The sequence below is a fragment of the Xenopus tropicalis genome, chromosome 4 (assembly GCF_000004195.4).
Source record: "Xenopus tropicalis strain Nigerian chromosome 4, UCB_Xtro_10.0, whole genome shotgun sequence".
In the NCBI taxonomy this organism is placed as follows: domain Eukaryota; kingdom Metazoa; phylum Chordata; class Amphibia; order Anura; family Pipidae; genus Xenopus; species Xenopus tropicalis.
This window is the reverse complement of record NC_030680.2, coordinates 12,997,383-13,025,168: the sequence shown is the minus strand read 5'-3', so window position 1 is coordinate 13,025,168 and position 27,786 is coordinate 12,997,383. Positions and strand designations below refer to the sequence as shown.

The following is a 27,786-nucleotide window of genomic DNA, read 5'->3' as shown; positions in this document are numbered from 1 at the left end:
AATCTTGCTGAAAAAGGTAGAATCCTGAACCGAATCCTGGATTCTGTGGATTCCTAATTTTTTTCACCAAATTTCATTATACATAGCAGCGTCGGACTGGGCTGCTGGGGTACCGGGAATAAACCCAGTGGGCCCCAGATCTGACCCCCTCCCCCCCGGGCACTCCCGCAATCCACCGTCTACCTCTCCTGCAGGTAAGTTTATTTTAGGATTGCTCAGGGGAGGCGAACTGAGGGTGTTGGGGCCTCTGCGGTGGGGAAGGCGAAGGCGGCGGGGGACATTGGGGGGTGCAGGGGCCCCTGAGGCAGAAGCCCCAGTGGGCCCTGCACCCCCTAGTCCAACCCTGATACACAGCATAATAAATGGAAGGTGGCCATATAAAGGCGAAACCGGCCAGTAAACAAAACAGAATGATATATGAGGGGCTATACATGTGTATGGCCACTTTTGCATTTTTCAGTTGGTTGGCACAAACAGTCTGAACAAAAGCAAGTAAAGTTTGGGGGGGCGGGGAGGTGGGCGGAGTTGGCCGACCGGGTTGCCTAGGGCTCCCAGTCGGCTTGGCCCGCCCCTGCCTGGTTGCTAGGGTAATTTGGACCTCAGCAACAGGATAGCTGCTAAAAATGACAAACCGAAGAGATGTTGAACAAAAAGCTAAATAATTCAAAAACAACAAATAAAAAATGAAGACCAAATGCAACTTTTAGTGCTAAAAATTCCAAGTTAGTAAGTGGCGCCCTACAAGTTGATGAAAAGGAGAATAACCCCATTAGGGCTTGTACCAACCAGCGATTTTATTTACTCAGATAACACTCCCATTCCTTTGTAGTCGGTTTTATCATCACAAATAACATCAGTAAAACACTTTAATTTAATAAACGATACCAGGCAGATATACATTGTCAGACATAAATGATTATTTGGCTTATATACTACGGTTAGACTATCCCTTCCATGATCCCACTACATAATGGGACCCTGGACCGGTTGCTAGGAGATTGTAGTTCAGGCGACCCCACAATGACGTCTTCTCCTGACAGTTCTCTCGGCGCTCCGCTTGTTAGCCTTCTCAATACCCTGCCCTCTGATTGGCTGACTCCGTTCCTAGTTGGAAGCCCAGTCGATGCGCACTGAAAAGGGACCTGTTTTTGTTTTTATTTTCGGTTTTCGCTTGCTTCTGTCTGGCGGCCGTCATTTCCCCTTTTGCTTCAATAGTCTGACTTCGTACCGGATTATCTGTTGTTTATTTTGTTTGTAGCGCTCGGCTGTACTTACTCAGTCCGGGACACGCTAGTTTTTCTCACACACTGGGACCTGACGCGGCCCTGACAGGCCTCACTCCCACATACGGGCTGGAGCTCAGGCCTTATCCAGCTGGCTATATAGGTGCGTATGTGTATGGGCTCGGGTAGCACTGGGAGAGTACAGCTGGCATGTTCCCCTTGGTATGAATGAGCTTATGATTATCTGAATATATTATATATGTTTGTTCTTTTACACATATTGCAACATTTCTAATTCTGACTGCTGCAATGTAATATTTATGGTCACAGAACCCCTCAGTGACTGCTAATATCCTTATCATTTACAGTAGGGGGTACATTATCCCTTATAATACATGAGTGATACTCAGAGTTCCCTGTATAACTCAGCCTGTAGCCTTGTGCCTTTATATGGGCACAGAACCACTCAGTGACTGCTAATATCCTTATCATTTACAGTAGGGGGTACATTATCCCTTATAATACATGAGTGATACTCAGAGTTCCCTGTATAACTCAGCCTGCAGCCTTGTGCCTTTATATGGGCACAGAACCCCTCAGTGACTGCTAATATCCTTATCATTTACAGTAGGGGGTACATTATCCCTTATAATACATGAGTGATACTCAGAGTTCCCTGTATAACTCAGCCTGCAGCCTTGTGCCTTTATATGGGCACAGAACCCCTCAGTGACTGCTAATATCCTTATCATTTACAGTAGGGGGTACATTATCCCTTATAATACATGAGTGATACTCAGAGTTCCCTGTATAACTCAGCCTGTAGCCTTGTGCCTTTATATGGGCACAGAACCCCTCAGTGACTGCTAATATCCTTATCATTTACAGTAGGGGGTACATTATCCCTTATAATACATGAGTGATACTCAGAGTTCCCTGTATAACTCAGCCTGCAGCCTTGTGCCTTTATATGGGCACAGAACCCCTCAGTGACTGCTAATATCCTTATCATTTACAGTAGGGGGTACATTATCCCTTATAATACATGAGTGATACTCAGAGTTCCCTGTAGAACTCAGCCTGCAGCCTTGTGCCTTTATATAGTCACAGAGCCCCTCAGTGACTGCTAATATCCTTATCATTTACAGTAGGGGGTACATTATCCCTTATAATACATGAGTGATACTCAGAGTTCCCTGTATAACTCAGCCTGCAGCCTTGTGCCTTTATATGGGCACAGAACCCCTCAGAGACTGCTAATATCCTTATCATTTACAGTAGGGGGTACATTACCCCTTATAATACATGAGTGATACTCAGAGTTCCCTGTATAACTCAGCCTGCAGCCTTGTGCCTTTATATGGTCACAGTGATTTTTGATATCCTTATAATTTATAGTCTGGCTAAACATAAAGATGTGAGGGCACATGTATTTCCGCAAGTACAGTTTCGGTCCCAATACTTTTCCCATGATAAAACTACTTTCAGTAAAACTACTTGCGTCAAAATATGGTACTTGCATTGAGCACTGCTGCACCTATTGACACAGGGGAACCCTGGAATGTGACACTAATTACACTGGATTACTGAGGGGAAAAACTCTGCAATGTGGGAATGATGTTGGCCTGTCATAGAAGCTAAAGCCACAGGGCTGATTATTAAATTCTGAAGCAGAGGGCACTAGTTAGTCTTGTATTGTGGGTTTTATATTATGTATATAGTGAGTTATATTGTATATATACAGTATATAGTGACAGTTATAGTGTATATATACTGTATATAGTGACAGTTATAGTGTATATATACTGTATATAGTGACAGTTATAGTGTATATATACTGTATATAGTGACAGTTATAGTGTATATATACTGTATATAGTGACAGTTATAGTGTATATATAATGTGTATAGTGAGTTATAGTGTATATATACTGTATATAGTGACAGTTATAGTGTATATATACTGTATATAGTGACAGTTATAGTGTATATATACTGTATATAGTGAGTTATAGTGTATATATACTGTATATAGTGACAGTTATAGTGTATATATACTGTATATAGTGACAGTTATAGTGTATATATACTGTATATAGTGAGTTATAGTGTATATATACTGTATATAGTGACAGTTATAGTGTATATATACTGTATATAGTGACAGTTATAGTGTATATATACTGTATATAGTGAGTTATAGTGTATATATACTGTATATAGTGACAGTTATAGTGAATATATACTGTATATAGTGACAGTTATAGTGTATATATACTGTATATAGTGAGTTATAGTGTATATATACTGTATATAGTGACAGTGATAGTGTATATATACTGTATATAGTGAGTTATAGTGTATATATACTGTATATAGTGAGTTATAGTGTATATATACTGTATATAGTGAGTGGATCCCTAAATGCAGGTAAATGCCAGCAGCCTAGAGTATGTGCTGGGAATCAGCAGAAAAGCAGATGGGGGCTACTGAGGGCATCTTCAGGGGCACAGTTCTTCCCTGCTAAAGGGCTGTGGGGGCCTTGGGCTGGTACAGAACCCCAAAACATAAGTGCACCATTTGTAGCCTAATTCTTTGTTAAGCTTTAGTTCTCCTTTAAAGAGATTTTAAGGCAGGCTGCATATGGGTTCTTTTATGCCCAAGCATTTTCATGTCTGTATAGGCAAGCTTCTAATTCTTATCTTTTACTGGAGAATATTATTTTTTAGAATGCACTAGTTATGTGATACAGGTGACCTAGCACAGGTTATATTTTTTGTTTGCCTCTTTCTTCATACAGATACACGAAAGGCCAATAGAAACCACCGGCAGAAAGAAACGTTTTGGCTGCAATTCACCCTGAGAAATAAGGCTGTGGCAATCCAAGCTGCCCACATGCCATAAGCCTAAAGAAGGGGGTAAGTGTGCCTGAAGGTTCGTGGAGAGGATAGTTACATGGTTAAGTTGGGTTGAAAAAAGACAAAAGTCTTATCAAGTTCAACCCTTACAAGCAAACCCCATTGCACACACATAGACCTATCTATCTATACACTCATATACACAAACCATATATACAAACATCAATACTAACTGTAGATATTAGTATCACAATAGCCTTGGATATTCTGCTTGTTCAAGAACTCATCCAGGCCCCTCTTAAAGGCATTAACAGAATCTGCCATTACCCCATCTCTAGGAAGGGTGTTCCACAAACTCACTGCCCTCACCGTGAGGAGCCCCCTACGCTGCTTCAAATGGAAGTTCCGTTCCTCTAATCTAAAGGGGGGGGGCCTTGTAATTTGCTGATCATTTTTATCTGAAAAAGAACCCCCCTATCTGCCTATAATCCCCTCTAATGTACTTGTACAGAGTAACCATGTCCCCTCACAAGCGCCTTTTTCCCCCAACCCTGACAGTCTAACCTCATAGTTTAACCCTTCCATCCCCTTTACCAGTTTAGTTGCAGTCTCTGCACTCTCTCCAGGCCATTAATACCCTTCTTTAGGACTGGAGCTCAAATCTACCCCCCATACTGAAGGTGAGGCCTTACCAGGGACCTATAAAGGGGTAAAATTAAGTTTTCATGCCTTGAGTCAATGCCCTTTTTATACAAGACAGCACTTTATTTGCTTTAGTAGCCACAGAATGACACTGCCTGGAATTAGACAACTTGTTATCTGCAAAACCCCCAGATTATTCTCCATCAAGGATCCCCCAACACACTACCATTTAGTGTATAACTCACATTTATATTATTTCTACCAAAGTGCATAACTGCACTTTTCAACATTGAACCTCATTTTCCAGTTTGCTGCCCAGTTTTCCAATTTTGTCAAATCGCTCTGCAACATGGCAGCATCCTGCATGGAACTTATAGTTCTGCAAAATTTTGTGTCGTCTAACGTGATAAAGCTATGTATTTCCGTTGATCCCTCTTCCCCTTCCCCTCTCTTCCCACTTTTCTGTGTTAAAAAACAATAAAAATGAAACTTTCAAAAAAAAAATTTTGTGTCGTCAGCAAAAATAGAAACAGTACTTTCTATGCCCACCTCCAGGGTATTAATAAACAAAGTTACAAAGCAAAGGACTGTGGACTGACCCCTGCGGTACCCACTAACAACACTGTTCTCTTACGGCCACTGGCTAGTGTAATGGGATAGGGGCATTCTTTTTAAGCCACTAGCAGATCTTACTCTTGAATCCTTGAGTGAATCTTACCCATGAGTAGTTGCTCCATTTTGGGCAAAGCATAGTTGTGTCTTGTTAATGGCAATTTTTTTTGGGGGGGATGATAAATATATATGCTTTGGCAGCACCTACTCATGAACTGGTTGGTTGCAGGATACACTGTTGTTTTTGTGTACAAGGCTGTGAGTGGCTAAAGTACTGATAGAAATACTATATACAACTTATTCTAATAAGTGATACTGACTCATCTCTCTCATTAAACTCCTATTGGCAAGATCTTTTGCCCCATCCATGTTACATGGGGGTAGAGCCTTTTCATGCCACCTGCCATACTAGTCCTGCCGGGAATCCATTATCCCTGTGCCAAATGCACTCTGGCATGGCTATTACCCACCTTGCTCCCAGTGAGAGAACTCCATCATCTCTACCACCATGCCGCTACCCAGGGGATTCATTCATCCCTTCCACTTTACTTCCTCTAGCAGGACTTCCTCATCCTACCCAACAGCAAGACACCCTTTTCCCTCCCACCAACCTGATACCTTAGTTTCTCCCATTGCCAAGCACTCTTTCATTATTTCAATCTGCAAGCATTGCACCACTATACTCTCACAAGCAGGATCCTTCATCCCTGAATATACTCCCACTGATGGGATCCTTCATCCCTGAATATACTCCCACTGATGGGATCCTTCATCTCCCGACTTACTCCCACTGATGGGATCCTTCATCTCCCGACTTACTCCCACTGATGGGATCCTTCATCTCCCGACTTACTCCCACTGATGGGATCCTTCATCTCCCGACTTACTCCCACTGATGGGATCCTTCATCTCCCAACTTACTCCCACTGACGGGATCCTTCATCTCCCAACTCACTCCCACTGACTGGATCCTTCATCTCCCAACTCACTCCCACTGACGGGATCTTTCATCCCCCAACTCACTCCCACTGACAGGATTCTTCATCCCCCAACTCACTCCCACTGACGGGATTCTTCATCCCCCAACTCACTCCCACTGGCGGGATTCTTCATCCCCCAACTCACTCCCACTGACGGGATTCTTCATCCCCCAACTCACTCCCACTGGCGGGATTCTTCATCCCCCAACTCACTCCCACTGGCGGGATTCTTCATCCCCCAACTCACTCCCACTGACGGGATTCTTCATCCCCCAACTCACTCCCACTGATGGGATTCTTCATCCCCCAACTTACTCCCACTGGTGGGATCCTTCATCCCCAACTTACTTACACTGGCGGGATCCCTCATCCCCAACATACTCCCACTGGCGGGATCCTTTATCCCCCAACATACTCCCACTGGTGGGATCCTTCATCCCCCAACATACTCCCACTGGTGGGATCCTTCATCCCCCAACTTACTTACTTACACTGGCGGGATCCCTCATCCCCAACATACTCCCACTGGCGGGATCCTTTATCTCACAGCATATTCCCAATGGAGGGATTCCTCATCCACAAACATACTCCAACTGGAAGGATCCTTTATTCCCCAACATACTCCAACTGGAAGGATCCCTCATCCCCAAACATACTCCCGCTGGCGGGATCCTTCATCCCCCAACATACTCCCACTGGCGGTATCCTTTATCCCCCAACATACTCCCACTGGCGGGATCCTTCATCTCACAGCAAATTCCTAATGGAGGGATCCCTCATCCCCAAACATACTCCCACTGGCAGGATCCCTCATCCCCAACATACTCCCACTGGCGGGATCCCTCATCCCCAACATACTCCCACTGGCAGGATCCTTCATCTCACAGCATATTCCCAATGGAGGGATTCCTCATCCACAAACATACTCCAACTGGAAGGATCCTTTATTCCCCAACATACTTCAACTGGAAAGATCCTTCATTCCCCAACATAATCCCACTGGCGGGATCCTTCCTCTCCCAACATACTCCCAATGGAGGGATCCCTCATCCACCAACATTTTCCAACTGGAAGTATCCTTCATTCCCCAACATACTCTCACTGACTGAATCCTTCATCCCCCAACATATTCCCACTGGCGGGATCCTTCATCCCCCAACATACTCCCACTGTTGGGATTCTTTATCTCCCAACATACTCCCACTGTTGGGATTCTTTATCTCCCAACATACTCCCACTGTTGGGATTCTTCATCTCCCAACATACTCCCACTGTTGGGATTCTTCATCTCCCAACATACTCCCACTGTTGGGATTCTTCATCTCCCAACATACTCCCACTGTTGGGATTCTTCATCTCCCAACATACTCCCACTGTTGGGATTCTTCATCTCCCAACATACTCCCACTGTTGGGATTCTTCATCTCCCAACATACTCCCACTGGGATCCTTTATCTCCCAACATACTCCCACTGGAAGTATCCCTCATCCACCAACATACTCAGAAGGATCCTTCATCCCCCAACATACTCCCACTGGCGAGAGCCTTCATCCCTCAACATACTCCCACTGGTTGGGTCTTTCATCCCCCAGCATACTCCCGCTTGAAGGATCCTTCATCCCCCAACATATTCCACCACCAAAACACCACTATACTCCCACTGGTGGCAGGATCCTTCATCACCCTACATACTCCCACTGGCGGGATCCTTTATCCCCCAACATACTCGCACTGTCAGGACCCTTTATCCACAGTATAGTCCAACTGGCAGGACCCTTCATCTCCCAACATACTCCCACATGCAGGGTGCTTCATTCCCAATATAGTCCAATATTGGCACGATTGTTTCATCCCTCCTCTCCATTTCTTTTCGACTGGTAGGATCCTTTATCTCATCCTCCATTTGGCAAGATTCTTTATCCCCCTCACTGTACTCCCACTGATTGGACAGAAAGTCACCCCTCCCACTGGCAGGACCCTGTCTTTTTTCCAGTGCTCCCCCTGTCAGATTCCTTTATTGTTTCCAGTGATAGGTCCCGCCTTAATCTTACCCTGCTTCCATTGGCGGGATCCAATATAGGCATATTTGAATGGTGTTAGTGATAATAATAGAATTACAACACCATTAATGTTACTTTGAATACATGTTGTTGTTCTGACAAAAGCATAAAAGAGAATATACAAGAAGTTCATTATTGTAATTAACCTTATTTTTTGGGCACCTACACCTAATGCACAGAGCTGTATAGCTATTATACATCAGTCACTGCTACAGTGGAGCTTACATTCACACACACACTATATGCAGCTTTATCAGCCCTTAACCTGCCTGTAGTTTGTTGGTAGGAGGGAACCCCAGTGTAAACCCACTGAGGCACTGGAAAATATAGACTTGAAACTTTTGTGTTAATAAAATATATAAATTTATCTAACAATTTATGTTTTCTAATTGCAGCAATGTACACTTTTTACATCTAAATTTGGGTTTAAAGTGCCACCAAGGGGTTAACGGTTTAGCCTGCGCTACAGGGATTCTGACCTTATGTGAACACTCAGCCCACGATCAAACTTCCCTTGTCCCCATCCAACCTTTGAAATAGAAGAGGCAGCTTAGAGAAGCCGTTTTGGTCCAAAACAGATCATTGCTGGCACCGATGCTCCCCTCTAGGGCACTGGGCAGGTCTAAACAGCCAGAACTGTATCCAGTGACTATTAACCACTTAGAGACCTGCATATGCTAAGGCAGTGCACCTTTTTATAAAGTATATAATCGTTATATATATAAGTAAGCTCTAGCCAATGGGGTAGGTTTTGCTCCTGGCTAGTGATCCACGGCACTCAATTCAACTTTTTCCTTTTACTCTTCTACCTGCGGCTGGACAAAACTAATTACTGATTTGCTTATCTTTTTGTCATCCATTCAAACCCCTGGCTGGTTGCTATGGTAAATAGGACCCTAGCAAACAGTTAACTGTTAATATTCCAAGCTTGAAGACTGCAGAATTACAACTGAATGCAGAAAGAGTCATAACACAGTCTACATAATAGTAAGGTTTACATTTGAAGAGGTGTCACCACCCCACTAGGTGAGTGGCAGACAGTGCCCTCTGTGGCCACCTACCTATCTGCAAGACATTTCTATGTCTCATTCTGCTTGGGTTCTTCTGGTGACAGGCAGATTAACTGGCTTCAGATAAAACTGACCCGAGTGTGTGTGAATGGTATTGACACATTAAATGATGTGAATGATGAACTCTAAAAGGTGAGGTAGAAAGATGTCAGCACTATATGAATAAAGTATAATAATGATTCACTTAATTGCCTCCTTTTCTTACACTTAATTAGAACCTACTAGAGCCTACTAAAGACTAGACCCACTCTTCTCACTATAGCCTGCTTATAGCCAGAGCCTTAGCATGCCAGAATGTATGGCAGTGACTTGACCTTTCTGTTGTCCAAAGCATAAGACACACAGAGCTGCTTAGTAGCAGCTACTTGTCACAACTACTAAAGGCAAGAAAATCCCCTGCCATAGGCAATACTGAGAATTGCCTCTGCTAAAACACACGTAGAGACAATTATCACTATTTGATCAACATTGTCTATGACAAGTAGCTGCTACTAGTAGCTCCGTGTCTTCACTCTAATTGTGCTTGAAGCTTGTTGATAGTTTACATTTATAGTCCCCTTCTGCCTAGAGTATGCTCAAACCTTATCCTGACAGAGTCTTTGTGTGCCATTTTCCTTTCTATGCCCAGAGCATGCTTATATCTTATCCTCACTAGACCCTTGCTGTGCCCAGCCTCTTCTCTTTCTTGTGACTAGAGCCCTTACTTCTTGTGACTAGAGCCTCCTAGTGACTGTAGCCTTCCTTCTTGTGACTAGAGCCCTTCCTTCTTGTGACTAGAGCCTCCTAGTGACTGTAGCCATCCTTCTTGTGACTAGAGCCTCCTAGTGACTGTAGCCTTCCTTCTTGTGACTAGAGCCCTTCCTTCTTGTTACTAGAGCCCTTCCTTCTTGTGACTAGAGCCCCCTAGTTACTGTAGCCTTCCTTCTTGTGACTAGAGCCCTTCCTTCTTGTTACTAGAGCCCTTCCTTCTTGTGACTAGAGCCTCCTAGTGACTGTAGCCTTCCTTCTTGTGACTAGAGCCTCCTGGTGACTGTAGCCTTCCTTCTTGTGACTAGAGCCCTTACTTCTTGTGACTAGAGCCTCCTAGTGACTGTAGCCTTCCTTCTTGTGACTAGAGCCTCCTAGTGACTGTAGCCTTCCTTCTTGTTACTAGAGCCCTTCCTTCTTGTTACTAGAGCCCTTCCTTCTTGTGACTAGAGCCTCCTAGTGACTGTAGCCTTCCTTCTTGTGACTAGAGCCTCCTGGTGACTGTAGCCTTCCTTCTTGTGACTAGAGCCCTTACTTCTTGTGACTAGAGCCTCCTAGTGACTGTAGCCTTCCTTCTTGTGACTAGAGCCTCCTAGTGACTGTAGCCTTCCTTCTTGTTACTAGAGCCCTTCCTTCTTGTGACTAGAGCCCTTCCTTCTTGTGACTAGAGCCTCCTAGTGACTGTAGCCTTCCTTCTTGTGACTAGAGCGCTTCCTTCTTGTGACTAGAGCCTCCTAGTGACTGTAGCCTTCCTTCTTGTGACTAGAGCCTTCCTTCTTGTGACTAGAGCCCTTCCTTCTTGTGACTAGAGCCTCCTAGTTACTGTAGCCTTCCTTCTTGTGACTAGAGCCTCCTAGTGACTGTAGCCTTCCTTCTTGTGACAAGAGCCTCCTAGTGACTGTAGGCTTCCTTCTTGTGACTAGAGGCTTCCTTCTGACCAGAGCCTTCCTTCTTCTGGTTAGAGCCTGCCTTCACTGACTTTCTAGTAATTAAATTAATCTTTAATTAGTTTCTGTGTCCCAACGATAAGGTGGGTAACTTTCTATTTGGGTTTAAATGGCCAGAATATTACACTAATGGCTACCTAACTGGGTCAGTGTCAAACGTGAAGGTCCGGTCTGAGAACAAGCAGAAGCGTTTACCCAGCACTAAGGGATAATGGAAGTTCAACAATGGCTGACACAAGTCAAATGGCCAAGTTTGACTTTTGTCTCTTCTGCGAGTCTAGTTCGTAGCTGTGCGTTGTGTGTGCTAAGTTGTCAGAAGGCAAAACTGCTGCTTTTGCATGAATGAAGGATGAATGCATTTGCTCTAAGTACCTCTGGGATCCATTGCTAAACGTAACTTCAAATGCTTAATGGTATTTTTAGGCTGCCTTGCACCTCAGAGATGTAACTGCTGAAAGTGCTGAGCTTGGTACGGATGCCACCAAAACGCTGAGTTTGGCAGGAGGCAGCACCTAGCGAGAGATGGATGTGCCCGGAGGCTGCTCTCTTCCTATGGCTCCCATCGTGCTGCCTTCCTGTTAGTGCTTCTCTCAGGAACGTGGCTCAAGGCCATAGATGATTTAATGAGTTCCTGTAATCCCAGTGTGTCTGTGCAACTTTTTATCAAACATTTTAAATGTTCTATAAAGCTTTGGCATGCACTTTCTACTTAGCTGTACCTAGCGCTTCCAGCTGTCTCTTTGTATACCTCAAAGACCAGTCTGCCACCCAATGGGACTCTGTTTAGCTGTCAAAAGCAAATTCAGTATCAGGGATCAGATTATCCGGTGCAGAAAGAAAAATGTTAAAGAGCAAGACAGAAAGTAGGGCCTATGGGTTATAAATCAGAGCTGCAGTATAATTGGCTCTGGGCTATAGGCACCGGGCTGGTTTGATCAAGCCTTTTGAGGAGAACGAGGGCATCATTTCTGGTAGTCAAATCTTTTTGTGCTAAGGATCTACCATTAAAAAGCTAATCATTAGCTGATATCTACTGTTCCTTCTTTGTAGGTACACAGACACAATGGATACCGACCTCAGCCCCCAGGACCGGAAGGACTTGGACAAGTTTATCAAATTCTTTGCGCTAAAGGTCAGGATATTGTGTCTGCAATGACTTGTCATGAGTTTCTACAGTCGTTTTATATAGGAATTGCACGAATGGGTTGTTCACCTTCAGGTTAACTTGTAGTATGTTATAGAATAAGCAACTTTTCAGTTGGTCTTGATTATTTATTTTAAATAGTTTTTTTTAATTATTTGCCCTCTTCTCTTAACTTTTTGCACCTTTTTAAATGTGGGTCACTAACCCCGGCAGCCAAAAAACTATTGCTCTGTGAGGCTCCAGTTTTATTGTCAGGTCCACTCCTATTTATATAACAGTTTCTCATTTAAACCATTCCCTGGTATCTAAGGTAATTTGGACCCTAGCAACTAGCTGCTGAAACACCAAACTCAAGAGCTTCTGAACTAAAATTGAAATTGAAAAAACTACACATAATAAAAAATGAAGACCAAATGCAGATTGTCTCAGAATATTACTCTCTCTACATTATGCTAAAAGTTAAGATCACATTTCACCTTTCACTGCTTCCTACACACCTTTTTCCGTTCTATCCAAGACACAGTGTGTGTTTTTCCTTTCCTCATCCCACCCCTGTCTTCTGTGATTTCCATAATTCTCATCCTTTCTTCCATCCACTCCTTATTCCTCAGCTCCTTCTTCTATCCTTATTCTAACCCCTTGCCCTTTTCTATCCTTTATATCAGTGTTCCCCAACCAGTAGCAACATGTTGCTCCCCAACCCCTTGGATGTTGCTCCCAGTAGCCTCAAACCAGGTGCTCATTTTTGAATTTCTGGTAAGGAGGCAAGTTTTGGAGCCATAAAAAACAAGTATAATGCCAAACAGAGCCTTCTATAGGCTGCCAGTCCACATTGGGGCTATCAAATATCAAATTTTTCCACTTGAATGGGGCTCATGGATATAAAAGGTTGGGGATCCCTGTTTTATATACATGATTGTTCTCTCCATTCCCTGGATGTCATCCCCTTCTATAATCTCTCTTCTACTTTTTAATTCTCCTACCTCATCCATTTCTTCTGTCTATTCCTGAATCTTTGACTCTAATTTTATTGTTTCACCTCAACCCCCTGGTTTCCCTTCATCTTTATTTTATTACCTGTCCCTGTTTCCTGTTTTCCCTTCTCCTTCTGTCATCCATGCCCTAATCCTGATCCCTCTCTTCCATTCTTTCTCTACAATCCACTACTCTGTTTCAGACCTGGACTGGCAATCTGTGGGTCTGGCAAATGCCAGAGGGGCTGCTTTAATTTATTGGGCTGTTTGGGGTTCTGTGTACTTGAAATACCAGGGCCTTTTTTGAATCTCAGTCCAGACCTGCTCTGTATTATCCATCCAAGTTTTCACTGTATTCCCAGTCCTTTTCTTCCATCCTCTCAATAGTCCCTTTTCTCTGTATTTTCCCGTTATTTAAAAAGGGATCCCGTTCTCAGCCTGAAAACTATAGGCCTGTTAGTCTGACATCAGTAGTAGGAAAACTTTTGGAAGGGGTAATAAGAGATAGGGTACTTGAATACATTGCAGTTCACAATACTATTAGTTTGTGCCAGCATGGTACAAATGCTGGAATGGCAGTTGATGTCATCTACTTGGACTTTGCTAAAGCGTTTGATACAGTACCTCACAGAAGGTTAATGATCAAATTAAGGAATATTGGCCTAGAACATAATATTTGTAATTGGATAGAGAACTGGCTGAAGGATAGAGTACAAAGAGTGGTTGTAAATGGAACATTTTCTAATTGGACCAGTGTGGTTAGTGGAGTACCGCAGGGGTCAGTCCTTGGGCCTTTGCTTTTTAACTTGTTTATTAATGACCTGGAGGTGGGCATAGACAGTACTGTGTCTATTTTTGCTGATGACGCCAAATTGTGCAAAACTATAAGTTCCATGCAGGATGCTGCCGCTTTGCAGAGCGATTTGACAAAATTAGATAACTGGGCAGCAAACTGGAAAATGAGGTTCAATGTTGATAAGTGCAAAGTTATGCATTTTGGTAGAAATAATATAAACGCAAACTATCTACTGAATGGTAGTGTGTTGGGGGTATCCTTAATGGAGAAGGATCTAGGGGTTTTTGTTGATAACAAGTTGTCTAATTCCAGGCAGTGTCATTCTGTGGCTACTAAAGCAAATAAAGTGCTGTCTTGTATAAAAAAGGGCATTGACTCAAGGGATGAAACATAATTTTGCCCCTTTATAGGTCCCTGGTAAGGCCTCACCTTGAGTATGCAGTGCAGTTTTGGGCTCCAGTCCTTAAGAAGGATATTAATGAGCTGGAGAGAGTGCAGAGACGTGCAACTAAACTGGTTAAGGGGATGGAAGATTTAAACTATGAGGTGAGACTGTCGAGGTTGGGGTTGTTTTCTCTGGAAAAGAGGCGCTTGCGAGGGGACATGATTACTCTGTACAAGTACATTAGAGGGGATTATAGGCAGTTGGGGGATGTTCTTTTTTCCCATAAAAACAATCAGCGTACCAGAGGCCCCCCCTTTAGATTAGAGGAACGGAGCTTCCATTTGAAGCAGCGTAGGTGGTTTTTCACGGTGAGGGCAGTGAGGTTATGGAATGCCCTTCCTAGTGATGTGGTAATGGCAGATTCTGTTAATGCCTTTAAGAGGGGCCTGGATGAGTTCTTGATCAATCAGAATATCCAAGGCTATTGTGATACTAATATCTACAGTTAGTACTAGTGGTTGTATTTATAGTTTATGTATGTGAGTGTATAGATTGGTAGGTGTGGGTTAGGTGTGCTGGGTTTACTTGGATGGGTTGAACTTGATGGACACTGGTCTTTTTTCAACCCTATGTAACTATGTAACCTACTTCTATTCTTTTCCTAATCCACATGCCCATCTTTGTCTTTGGACTAATGGTGAAACAGGCCCATGGTTAAGTCAAGCAGCAGACACGGAATTTGGACAACGTGCCAAGGACATACTAGGGAAACCACATAGTAAATGGAAGGACAAGGAAAATTGACTGTGACAGTTTCAGGCAATTCCATGTTTAATGAATAGAGGGTCAATTGTGAGCATTTTTCCTCCCATCCACTGAGGGACAGAGTGCTCGCAAATGGCCTATGTGCCACTGCCCTTGTCTGGCAGGGAAAAACTTGATACAGCTGCTACCGCTCCACTTACTTGAGCATTCTCTGCCATTTTCTCAGCAACAAATCCGTGTGTCGCATTAGCCTTAAACTGATAGTCTCACGGTGTACGGCAGCGATCAGCAAGGAGCTTATTATATCCAATTCACAAGGGATCTCCCCAGGCAAATAGACTTAAACAACAATTTAAGTTAACTCCATGCTAACTCTCTCCATTATCAATTCCCCAGAGCGTTCAGGTGATTGTACAAGCTCGACTCGGAGATAAGATCTGCACTCGCTCCTCCTCATCTCCTACAGGCTCGGACTGGGTAAGGCTGCTCATTCAGTGTGTGAAGGCAAATCAGTTGTGAACTAGGATTTGATCTCTCATTATATATATTTATATATATATATATATGTGTGTGTGTGTGTGTGTGTGTGTGTAAATATATATATATATATATATATATATATTTATATATGTATAGATAATATACATATATATGCTTGCCATACATAATGTAATTATGACTTTTGTAGTTCAACTTGGCCATCAAGGATATCCCAGAGGTGACCCATGAAGCAAAGAAAGCTCTATCAGGGCAGCTGCCTGCAGTGGGACGTTCCATGTGTGTGGAGATTTCTCTGAAGACATCAGAGGTATTATCATTTTCCAACCAGTGGTCAGTCTATGGCACAAACACTACACAAAAATAGGGTTGAGAGAAAGTTCTGTTGAGGTTATCCATCCTGTGACCTCCAAATCTGTGGTGGAACTCACACAATCTCCCAAAGGCTCTTTGGGTGTGCTGGAGGTTGGAGGGTCATGGACTGATCACTAATACTCTTTGAAACATTAAAGGGGAACTCCACTCCCTGCAAATGTGATGTGAGTAAGGAAAGGAACATCACAGTGCAATGCATTGTGGGTTATGTAGTTCCTGCATGCTGTCATGTCATGCAAGTTGTGGAGAAGTTGTTACAATTTGTAACATCGGTGTTTAAGCCCCTCCTCCCCTGCCAGGATATTTCAAATGATACAGAAAGAGAACAGTTTCACAGCTGGATTCATTCATACTTTTTGAAGGAACAGATTACAGTGATAGGTGTATTAGGGATTTGTCTGTTGTGTGGGGCTTTTTAACAGATTTTGATTTGGAAGGCTGAGTTCCCCTTTGAACAAAACCTAATTAAAGATTTCTTGGTTATAGTTGCATCAGCAAAAGCTGATGCAACCATAGGGGCAGATTCTTAGCCTGCTTTATTCTTAGGCCTATAATCAGCCTCTGTGTGGTATTAGCCTACAGGGTAAGTGCAATTGGGATGATACCTTAGCCCTTTTGCATTAGTCCTCTTAGGCAAATAAATCCAGTCCCTCACCCAGTACCACCTTCTTTCCATGGTCAGGAATAGGGTGATGCTTTGAGCCAAAGGAAAGAACTGATTGGGGTTTTTCAATTATATTGATCTTTATGGGCCAGGGAAAGCCTGCTTTATACTGTAGCTCAATGGGACCCCCCAACCTGCTTATGTTAAGATTGTCTCTTTCATTTGCAGGGAGATTCCATGGAGCTTGAAGTCTGGTGTCTGGAAATGAATGAAAAGTAAGCGCCAAATTGTTTTCTTTCTAAATGGGTAAAGGGGGGGGAGTTTAAATAATTCCGAGGCTTTTCTGAAAATATCGGCTTGGCATAAATTATTTATTTATGCAGCAGCCTTGGATAATAAGTTCGTTTTCTGCAATAACATTTAAAAAAATGAAATTGAAAAAAACTTTTTTACTTCTTGCTGGCTTTTAGTACTTGGGTGTTCTCATCCTTTCTAGTTGCTAGGGTTTGCCACCCCTTAGCAATGTGTTACTGTTGCTGTTGCTTCTGTGCAGATGTGTCAGAATAAGGTGCAAATTATAAAATAGTAATATCATTTTACATTTTTCTCTTTTTTTTTTTTTTATATAAAGATGCACTTCCCCTTTAAGCTGGGGTTTATAACACAATACATGTGCTTTTTTTTAATTTCACAGACAGGACTGGTTGTTCAGTTCTAGCACTGGCTGTACTTGGTTGTGTGCATTGCTGCAGGCACTGAACCTCTCTGCTTATTAACTCTTCACTCTCTGTGTTGTAGGTGTGACCGAGACATTAAGGTCTCCTATACTGTATATAACAGATTGTCATTGCTGCTAAAGTCATTACTTGCTGTCACCAGAGTGACCCCAGCTTACAGACTCTCCAGGAAGCAAGGACATGAATATGTCATTCTATACAGGTAAAAAAATTAAAAGTTTGGTCTGTTAGTGGTGTCGGTGGATATCCAGAACTGGGCCATCTTTGCTGGTTGTAGAGCCTAGAGCACTGTATACTCCTGGTGCCCCCTGGTAGAGCTGTTTCCACAAAAGCTTAATGAATTCATGCTATCCAACCCTGCCTTTACAGGCACATTTTGCAGAGCACCCTTTACATATTCCGGTGCAGATCCGTAAATAAACTTTTTCAACTTTCCTTCTTCCCTTCTTCAGGATTTACTTTGGAGACGTTCAGCTCCTCGGACTTAAGGAAGGTAAGTTGTATTAAATGGAGTTTTGCAACCTCTGTATAGTTCTAATGTTTCTAGACCAGTAATTGAAACCACTATTTATCTGCGTTTTGGAATATTTCACATGTTCTTCATTTCGTAAGGGTGCCACAGCCATGTGACTTGTGCTCTGATAAACTTCAATCATACTTTGCTGAGCTGCAAGTTGGAGTGATACCCCCCCCCCCTCACCCCCAGCAGCCGATCAGTAGAACAATGGGAAGGGAGCAAGATAGCAGCTCCCAGTAGGTATCAGATACCTATAGTAAGAAATCCAAGTCCGGCTTGGGACTCCTCCAGTTACATGGGAGTAGGAGAAACAATAGGTTAGCTGAGATGGCACCTACACACCAATATTACAGCTACAAATACATTTGTTGGTTCAAGGATAAAATATTAAATGGCAGAGGGAATTATTTGCTATGTAACCAAAGTCATGACAGAATATAACCAATTTAATCATACACTGCTGTATGCTGCTCTATTGTGAAAATGTCCTTATTTACAAATATTGTTATATCCATTTATATATATTTATATATATATATATATGTGATCCATGCCCAGGTCCTGCTGCTTCTTTAATGTGTTGTGTTGACTGGCTGTTTGCACACTAATGCTGTTATGTTGTAGCTGAACTTTAACTAAGAAAAAACATTTAGAAATGGCAGAATAACTGAAGATTTTGTTGCCTAGCAGGGCATGATGTAGCCATGGTAATATTTATAAAGTGGTTCATGTTCTTGTTCCATTACTGTTCCAGGTTTCCAGGCTGTACGGGTTGGAACTGTTGGAACACCAGTCGGAACACTCACACTTACATGTGCCTACAGAACCAACCTGGCTTTTATGTCAACCAGGTAAGGCCTCTGTTAGCCATCTTATATTAACCCAGAGATAGCCAAATTGTGGTTTTTCGGGTGTTTCTAAGCTGCAGAACCCAATGCCTGGGAATTGTGGGTAAGCAGCATGTAAACAGATGCGGATTGGATATGCAAGATGTTTAGTAAAAGGGAGCTAGCAGCACTACTGACTTCTGCACCAAGACCATCATCAACTGTCACCAAAGGAATAGCAGCCAACACATGTCACATGGGATATTCTCATGCACATAGCAAGGTAAAGACCATGACTGACATGGATCATGGGATAAGGCTGCTGGTTTCCCTATGCCTACACAAGCCATATGCTTCCCTACACTAACCAGCAGATGGGGTGTCGGTGGGGTGCAGCACAGCTAGGCCCAGTAGGTAAATAATACAAAATGTGTTTGTTGCATTGCAGGCAGTATGAGTGGACCCAGCCCATCATGGGGATTATAATTGATCACTTTGTTGACCGACCCTTCCCCAGCACCTCACACATGCATCCCTGCAACTACAGGTGAGGACAAAGTTAGCATGCACACAGACCATGGCATCCCTGCCCTCACTGACGCACTAGGGGCACACTGAAAGCTAACCAGGAGAGTGCTTTGCAGTTGGGTAGAGAGCTTTTCCCATCACAGAACAGGGCAACTAACAACCAGTTTAAAGCTGATGTAGGGGTGTAGTTCAGCAATAGTTGATGTATCACGGGTTGGATAACTCAATATATAATTGTCATTTTTTTCCTTTTGTGTGGGCAGTGCATCGCTGGGTCTGCAGGGACTGCAGGATCTAAGACCAGATTTTAGGATTTTAGAAGGGGGAAGGCTATCTCATGCTACAGTTAAGCTGAAACAGACCCATGCAGCTGTGTGTAGTGTATATAATTCTCTCGAGAAAGAAGCTGCCATGCTGCTCACAGACTATTGTTGTGCTGACCACTAGGTGGTGCATCATTACTGACTTTTAAAGGGGATGTAAACCCTGCTGCACTGCTCAGCCAAATTTTCTGTTTTTGGACTACAAATCCTAGAATCATGTAACATATAATGAAGGTTGAGGCATGCTGGGAGCTGTAGTCCAGCAGTTGTCTTCTTAAAGCAATACTGCACAATAAAACTTTTCCTAAACTTTTCCCCAAATCCCCACAGCCAACGACTGCTTTAAAATGCAAAAAATCCCCCAATAAGAATCCCAGCTGATCTGTATAAATCCGGCTCCATGTTCTCTGTTCCTGCAATTGGAGTTGGGAGCATTAAACCCAGTTTCCCAGCACTGAACAAGTCTGCCCTTATCCCCATGTCTGATTCCTGTGCCATATAATGAGGGGAAAATGCCATCATTATCTCTATATGTAAGGTACCAGCAAGGGGCCTGACACAGTGCTGGGAATCAGCATTCTCATTGGGCAGTTCTTCTGCATTTATAATGAAGTTTTTTTTTCAGTAGAATTCTCATTGGTGAATTTTCTTGCATCTATAATTATGTTTTTTTTGGAAACTTCTATAGCAAAACTAGGGGGCGCAGTGGGACAGCATCATGGCTGGGTTTGTAACCCCTTTAGGAACTAGAGAGTGTTCTATGGCCAGTGCCAACAAGCTAGTAACCTTCCCCACCTGCAGCAGAATGTCAGAGGTCAGTACAGATAGAGGCAGACCGTCAGAAGCAGGTAAGTACTTCAGGTAGATTAGTACCATGCAGCTATTTCCCCAGCGGTGTACCCAGAACATGCTGGCCCCCCCTGCAAAAAAAATCTTTAGAGGGGCCCAGGTACCTAGCCACCACCCCTCCCCACCCACTCATACCTGCACACTAATGTTATGCCTGCCCGCTGCTTAATATAGCCACTGCATTTCCCAAAGGGTATGTGTTCAGATCAGTGTCTTGGAAAACAAATCACAGTTGTTGCAGGCACAGCTATGCTTCCACTGCACTACTAAATGCTAGCATGGTAACTATGGCCTCCCAGGTTAAACTTTCTGTTTGATTTGCGAGAATTGTGTTGTTTACATTTTCATGTACTCTCCCCGTTTTTTCTGCATTAATCTCCTTACTTGGCGCTTGTTTGAAATGTCCTCACAGGGGCGCTGAAGAGCAAGTGCTTACCTACCCTGCAGTGGAGGAGTCTCAAGAAGTCTGCACAACATCGTTTTCCACTTCCCCTCCTTCACAGGTAAAAACTCTCCCCTCTTTATATTGCCCTTTAGTGTAGGCTTCAAAACTTCCTGACCCGCTCCACTGTATCAGTCCCCAGGATCAAGAGGATCAAGGATACTAGAAGTCACTGAGGGGTTCTGTGCCCATATAAAGGCACAAGGCTGCAGGCTGAGTTATACAGGGAACTCTGAGTATCACTCATGTATTATAAGGGATAATGTACCCCCTACTGTAAATGATAAGGATATTAGCAGTCACTGAGGGGTTCTGTGCCCATATAAAGGCACAAGGCTGCAGGCTGAGTTATACAGGGAACTCTGAGTATCACTCATGTATTATAAGGGATAATGTACCCCCTACTGTAAATGATAAGGATATTAGCAGTCACTGAGGGGTTCTGTGCCCATATAAAGGCACAAGGCTGCAGGCTGAGTTATACAGGGAACTCTGAGTATCACTCATGTATTATAAGGGATAATGTACCCCCTACTGTAAATGATAAGGATATTAGAAGTCACTGAGGGGTTCTGTGCCCATATAAAGGCACAAGGCTGCAGGCTGAGTTATACAGGGAACTCTGAGTATCACTCATGTATTATAAGGGATAAAGTTTCAGTGACATTACCATATATAAGGGTATATTTTACATGCAATCTATGGCTCTGGTGTATTATAAGACTATAAGACATGCTGGATAGCTGCCTGCTGAATAAGGCAAGAGAAGAGCTGACTTGCTACCTGCCACTCATGTCTTGTCTCTCTTTCTCTCTGTGGCTTGTACGTGTCTGTGTGTGTAGTGTGTGTTCACTGTAAGTAAGGCACAGTGTCAGACAGTTACTCCTGTGGTGACGGACTCTCTCAGGGTCCTGACGATGGGACAAGCCTTCTCACATCAAGTGAGTTTAAACTTACCCCACTAACAAAGTGTGTGTGTCGTTAGACTGGAGGGAAGGGCAATTACTTTAGGAAGGGACATCTCTGCAGCCTATAGCTCTGTAGCTGTTTGCTGAACTACAGCTCCCACCTTCTGTCTTACAAGGCTATGGGTGACCCGTTAGTTGTAGTTCTGCAGCAGCTGCAGAGCCACCAATTGCCCAGTTCTGCTTTCAAAGGACACTAACATACTTTTAGGATCTTAAAGCGACATGCACAGGATTTATAATTCTCCGTTATCCTTACATTTAACAGGAAAAGGCTGCAAAACACTTCACAGTGTTTCTATACAATTTTTAGGTGGAAATGCAGCCTCATTGCTGCTCATTTTATTGTCCATTATTTACAGATTATTTAGATTAGAGCCAGTGAAATTACCTGGTGCCCTATTTCCTTTACCCGTAACAATGGACTGTACTGGGCCAAGATTCTGTCAGTCTATCCGGCATCCTATTGGCTGCAGACATGGCTAAACGATCTTGGCACACAAGGCAGGCAGTAAGTGCTTATTAACCTTTGCAGCTCTTCCATTCTGTTATTATTACATCAGCTTCTCTCCTCCCTCCTTCACTCTCGCTCTCTAGCTCTGCAGCTCTCGCCTCTCCTATCAACCAGCTGTGCCAGGAGCAGGACCCTCCGAACTGGGTTACCCAGTGGCCTTGGCTACTGGAGTGAGCGCAGGCCATCCGCACCAGGTACTCCTCCAACCAAGGAGCACCCGTATGTTTATATGGAACCCTACTCTATTCTGTGCCCTCGATGAAGTGCATGCTTAGGGATCTGGTTATGTTTACACAAAGGTGCATGTTGCGTCTATGGGAGATAGTATTTTGTTTATATTTGCAAATAAGTGTTTTGTAAATCTTGGGCTTTGTTTAGCTAGTCGAGTTGGAACAGCCTTTGCACCGGTAATGTCACCCTGTTTACCTTAAGTCTTACCAAGAGTCACGACTGCTGAATGTGTCCACTGCTTGTATTGTATTGCTGTATCTCTCATTCCCAGACTGCCCTACAGTAAAAGTCAAGGTTGGACTGGCCTGAGTACCAGAAGATCTCCCAGTGACCCCCGGCCAGAGGCAATATCTATCAGCCCTTTCTTATTTCTACCATATGCCTATATGAGAACTATTATATATATATATATCCAAAAAAGACCAGCAACACCGAGTTATATTCCAAAAACAATCAATTGTGTATTAAAAATGCATAAACATTGTGTATTAAATACACAATTGATTGTTTTTGGAATAGAACTCGGTGTTGCTGGTCTTTTTTGGATATTTAAATCATTTACCTTGCACCCAAGCTAAGAGCTGAAGCAGAGTGCCACCCTGGGTTCGCTATATATATATATATATATAATAAAATAATTTGTTTGTATAAGTCCTGTGAGTGCTGACCCTCTCTCAAGCACCTTCAACATTATTTGGACCTGCACCCAGGCAACAGCAACTTATCTATACGTGAGTGCCGGCATTTACTTGGAAGTTTATATATATATATATATATATATATATATATATATATATATATATATATAGCCCTGTCTTACGGGCCCTCAATAGTCCTAGACTAGAGCCCTGCATTGGGTCAAGTACCCATGGAATAGGCACAAAGCAGTTGGTTTTCGGGCGAAATGTCCTCAGGTACCCAGCTTAAGTGGGTCAGGTACAGGTCTGCTGACTAGACCAATGCAGGTCTCTACCCTAGACCGACATATGTAACAACAGCGCCTGAGGCTAATGGTACACAAAGGTCCTACTGGTGGCAGTGTAGCCGTACACTTCATATCATACTTTCCCTACGAAATGTTTTGGATCAGGACAAATATTGGCAAGCACTAGGCCTGCAAAAATACTGAAGGATATTTTTTCTCTTTTGACGTCTGGAACATCTCTGCCATTCTATGGGCTGACAGTGCTGCTACTAAGCACACGTCTAAATCCTTGCTTCCCTATCCCAATTGCATGCTAATCAGATAATCTTCTTTAAGACGTTGTTCATGATAGAAATGTGAAACTGCGGTGTTGGTTTTGTGTCTCTGTAGATGATGGCACCAGGAAAAGAAAGCGGTTTGCCTGCTGTTAGTGTTCAGCCTGCCCACGGAAACCAGGCAGAGCATGACCGGACCCTGTCTGTGTCTCCCGCCAATGTAGCAGGGACAACATCCAGCAGGTAAAACCTCTACTCTTTACCGTTTAGTGATCCAGAACCCAATGTTTAATGCATTTAATTATCATTTTTCCCCCCACAGCGAGGAAGCAGACTCCCCCTCAGGTAGCAGCACCACTGGGGCAAAAAGCTCGCCCAACAAGAACACCCATGTACTATTTACAAGGAAAGTGGGAGCTTTTGTTGATAAACCTTCCCCCCAGGTGAGCCGCAAGTTAGTGCTTCTATCATTAATGTAGATTATACAGGACTGTTATGAATTGAATTGTGTTACTTTCTGTTACCCTCTCTGTATTCCCATCTCTGTACCCCATTTTATTGGTCTGTCATAGACCAATAATGTCTGTCTCTACACAGCCTTTTTTTTTGCACCTCCAGTTCCATCTGTTCTTTTTATCTGCATAGCCATCTTGTTAGTAGCTTCCAGCAGTGCATGTAAGTCTGACTTCACCTTTTATGTGCTCTGTCTTATCTGTGATACTGTTTTCAGTAAGTCTTCTGCTTTACTAACAGGTCACCTATGCCAGTACTGATATACCGTTTGCCGTGTTTGTGCCAAAGCTTGCAGACAATGAGGACACTGACCCTATGGTATGTTTATTCATAGCCAATCGGCCTTTAAAGGGGTGGTTCACCTTAAGGGTAATGTCCCATAGGGAGATTAGTCGCCTGATCATTGAAAAGCAACTTCTTAATTGATCTTCATTTTTGAATTATTTGCTTTCCTCTTCTGACTCTTTCCAGCTTTCAAAAAGGGGTCACCGACCCCGGCAGCCAAAAAAAAAACCATACAATTTAATTGTTATTGTTGCTTTCTATTACGTATCTTTCTATCCAGACCCACTCCTGTTTATATTCCAGTTTCTCATTTGAACCACTGCCTGATTGCTAGGGAAATTTTGACCCTAGCAATCATATAGCTGCTAAAATTCTGCAGACATTCAGGCTTTACATTTTAAAGGATCAGTATTCCCTTTGGCTGAACTACGGGGATTTCAATTATTACAACACAGTTACTGAATTTTTGACCCCTTGACAAAACTGTTCTCCTGAAAACATGGAGTGCGGCTCTGCAGGAATTTCCCCCTTACATACTGGTCATGTTTCTCTTTTCTAGGTTGTCTACCCTGAGACCCCCGAAGAGGAGTCGCCTGAAGCCAGGAGCCTGCACAGTTCCTGTTCCAGCAGTGGGACACCCCAAGATGATTTTGTGATGGTCGACTTTGTAAGTGGCCAACCTTGCCTTAAACAAAAGTTTTCATTTTTATATTTGAGGTATCTACTAATTAGTCGCCTCTAGAGTACCTGTAAGGATTCAGCACCGGTGAGGAAATGGTAGGTTGCAGCCTGTGTGCAGTGTTACCCTTAGTGTCTGTTAGGGGCTTGAGGAAAACCAAAACCAAAGTGAAAAAGAGAAATAGAAAGAGTTAAAATAATGATAAACTGAAATAAAACAGACATTCGTCTGCTTAAATGGATCAGAGCCGGCAGCAGCCAATAACTTGTCTGTAAGGGGTCAAGTCGTGCAGCAGGCAGTACAAATCCATATTGCAGACAATGTTTGGGCAGACAGCAAGCAGCACAAATCCATAAAGGAGATAAGAGGGTTGGCCAGACAGTAGGCAAAATAGTTCCATAAGGGAGACAAGAGGTTTGGGCAGGCAGCAGGCAAAACAAATCCATAAGGCAGACGAGGTTTGGGCAAAAACAAATCCATAAGGCAGACAAGAGGTTTGGGCAAAAACAAATCCATAAGGCAGACAAGAGGTTTGGGCAAAAACAAATCCATAAGGGGAGACAAGAGGTTTGAACAGGAAGCAGGCAAAACAAATCCATAAGGCAGACAAGAAGTTTGGGCAAAAACAAATCCATAAGGGAGACAAGAAGTTTGGGCAAAAACAAATCCGTAAGGCAGACAAGAAGTCAGTGCAGGCAGCAGACCATACATGTCTGTAGAACAGGCCATAGGTCAAACCAGGAGATCAAATAATGGAGGATATGAACGGAACTACATTTCCAAGGGAAGTAATAATCCAGCAAGGGTGAAGGAAGAGACTGCCTTTAATAGTCCCTGAAGCTGGGCTTGATAGATTTCAGATTTTTAGGAAGGCAAAGGCAGAGTGATGAGTCTGCAACATTGATTACAAAAATCACACGCAGCCTCCTATGGCTTAGCCAGATGTTGCCGGCAAACACAAGATCCCTGATTCTAGGTATTGCAGGTCCTGGCTATCTCTTTGGGCAAAGCTGGCATTCTAGCTTTTATACACGCTGTACAATAAGCCATTCAGAGATTGGATTATTGAATCATACAGTATGATGACATAAGTCATCCCCCTAAGTGTTGTTTTTGCTCATTTCTCTATTCAACTCTCAGAAACCTGCCTTCTCCAAAGACGACCTTCCCATGGATGTGGGGACCTTCTACCGGGAGTTCCAGAACCCCCCACAGCTAAGCAGCTTATCCATAGATATCGCTGTGCAGTCGATGGCAGAGGACTTGGTAAGGACCTCTATAAAGCGCTTTTTTAATAAATAATAGATTAACAGCAAGGCCTCAGGGTCATTACAGCATCAGTCATTTGGCCTCAACTTGGCTCTGCCTGACCCAATGGTCCCATTCAGTACCTCCTTGGGCAGAAAGCCACATCCCCATTAACTCAGATTTGAGTTCAGGCCAGCTGGCTTGGTTCGTAATAACACAGACTTGGGCGGGTCAAAGGGGTTAAACTGAATGGCAGGGATGCCAGAACCACAGAACTGATGATGATGATGGTCTAAAGCCAGTGTCACCTTAGCACTTTGCCTTTCCTTTCTCCCCACAGGACTCTCTGCCGGAGAAACTGGCCATGCACGAAAAGAACATGAAAGAGTTTGATGCATTTGTTGATTCTCTGTAGACAGGTGGGGGCTACAGCCTGTATAAACTTGTTCCCCTCAATCCTGAACTGTCTGCCGCTCCCTATACTGACACCACACTTGGATCTGTTATTTATGCCCCCCCCAACCCCAGCCAAACACCTGTCTATTCAAGTAGCCCAGCTGCCATTGTTACAGGACCCAAATGGGGGCGTCTCTCCTAATACCTGCCTTTATAAAGGCTAAATAGCACCTTACAGCTCTCCATTACTCTACTGTTGGACCTGAATTCAGGGCTGGCCCAGTTGTTCTTCAGACATAAGAAGCTGGATTTGTCATTAGGCCCTGGGTAAGTCGGCAGTGCTCACAGGCCTCGAGCCTTCGGCTGCACCTCACGCAACCTGTTTTTCTGCTGTAAATAGAATCTTTTGCTCTGAGTTTTGGACATCAACGTGTCAGACACCCGTCTATCTGTCCCACTTGCTGAGCTGCTTGCTGACCTTCAGGACTCCTTACCTGCTGAATGGACCGTACCATAATAAGGGGGGATCATCACAGTTAAGCTTTTCCTACAAAGATAGCCTTGTTTTTACACCATGATAGAATGCTGGCTGTTTTTCACTCTGTGTATGAGCCACTGTCTGTCTCAAAGCCTAAAAAAGACTACAGCTGGGGGAAAGGAGGGGGTTTGTTTTTACAGAGGGCTTCTCAGTAGGCTGGTAATACATAGTTAACAGCTCATACGAACCTGGAAGTTGGAAACTTTTTGCAAAAAGTATGCTCTGCCCCAGGGGCTGTTCATTAACCAATGTTAAAAAGCGGGTAAAATGCCCCTTATAATTTTGATATCATGTAAATGGTGATATTCTGCAA

The 27,786-nt window shown here is 43.4% G+C and overlaps 1 protein-coding gene across 4 annotated transcripts; it reads left to right on the top strand.

The window, feature by feature from the left end:
- Window positions 1-1,110: 1,110 nt before the first annotated feature.
- atg13 (autophagy related 13) lies at window positions 1,111-27,786 on the top strand. 4 transcript variants are annotated; one of them, XM_012960476.3, is made up of 19 exons: window positions 1,111-1,386; window positions 4,024-4,141; window positions 12,191-12,272; window positions 15,601-15,681; window positions 15,893-16,012; window positions 16,910-16,956; window positions 17,480-17,620; window positions 17,871-17,911; window positions 18,690-18,786; window positions 19,211-19,309; window positions 20,875-20,965; window positions 21,747-21,845; window positions 22,467-22,577; window positions 23,930-24,057; window positions 24,137-24,257; window positions 24,568-24,645; window positions 25,172-25,279; window positions 26,432-26,557; window positions 26,880-27,786. In XM_012960476.3, the coding sequence occupies exons 3-19, from the start codon at window positions 12,204-12,206 to the stop codon at window positions 26,952-26,954; spliced, it is 1,632 nt and encodes a 543-aa protein (XP_012815930.1). In that variant the 5' UTR covers window positions 1,111-1,386; window positions 4,024-4,141; window positions 12,191-12,203; the 3' UTR covers window positions 26,955-27,786. The 4 variants fall into 4 exon arrangements, with proteins under 4 accessions (XP_012815930.1, XP_012815931.1, XP_012815932.1 ...); XM_012960477.3 differs by lacking the exon at window positions 19,211-19,309; NM_001102950.1 differs by lacking the exon at window positions 21,747-21,845 and having other exon boundaries at window positions 1,227-1,386; window positions 26,880-27,656.

What these genes read in the sequence shown, in the direction of transcription:
- atg13 (XM_012960476.3), top strand. Translation starts at nt 12,204, where the DNA reads ATGGATACCGACCTCAGCCCCCAGGACCGGAAGGACTTGGACAAGTTT. An exon ending in TTTCTCTGAAGACATCAGAG is followed by an intron (nt 16,013 to 16,909) that starts GTATTATCATTT and finishes TTTCATTTGCAG; the next exon opens with GGAGATTCCATGGAGCTTGA. An exon ending in GCAGGGACAACATCCAGCAG is followed by an intron (nt 24,058 to 24,136) that starts GTAAAACCTCTA and finishes TTCCCCCCACAG; the next exon opens with CGAGGAAGCAGACTCCCCCT.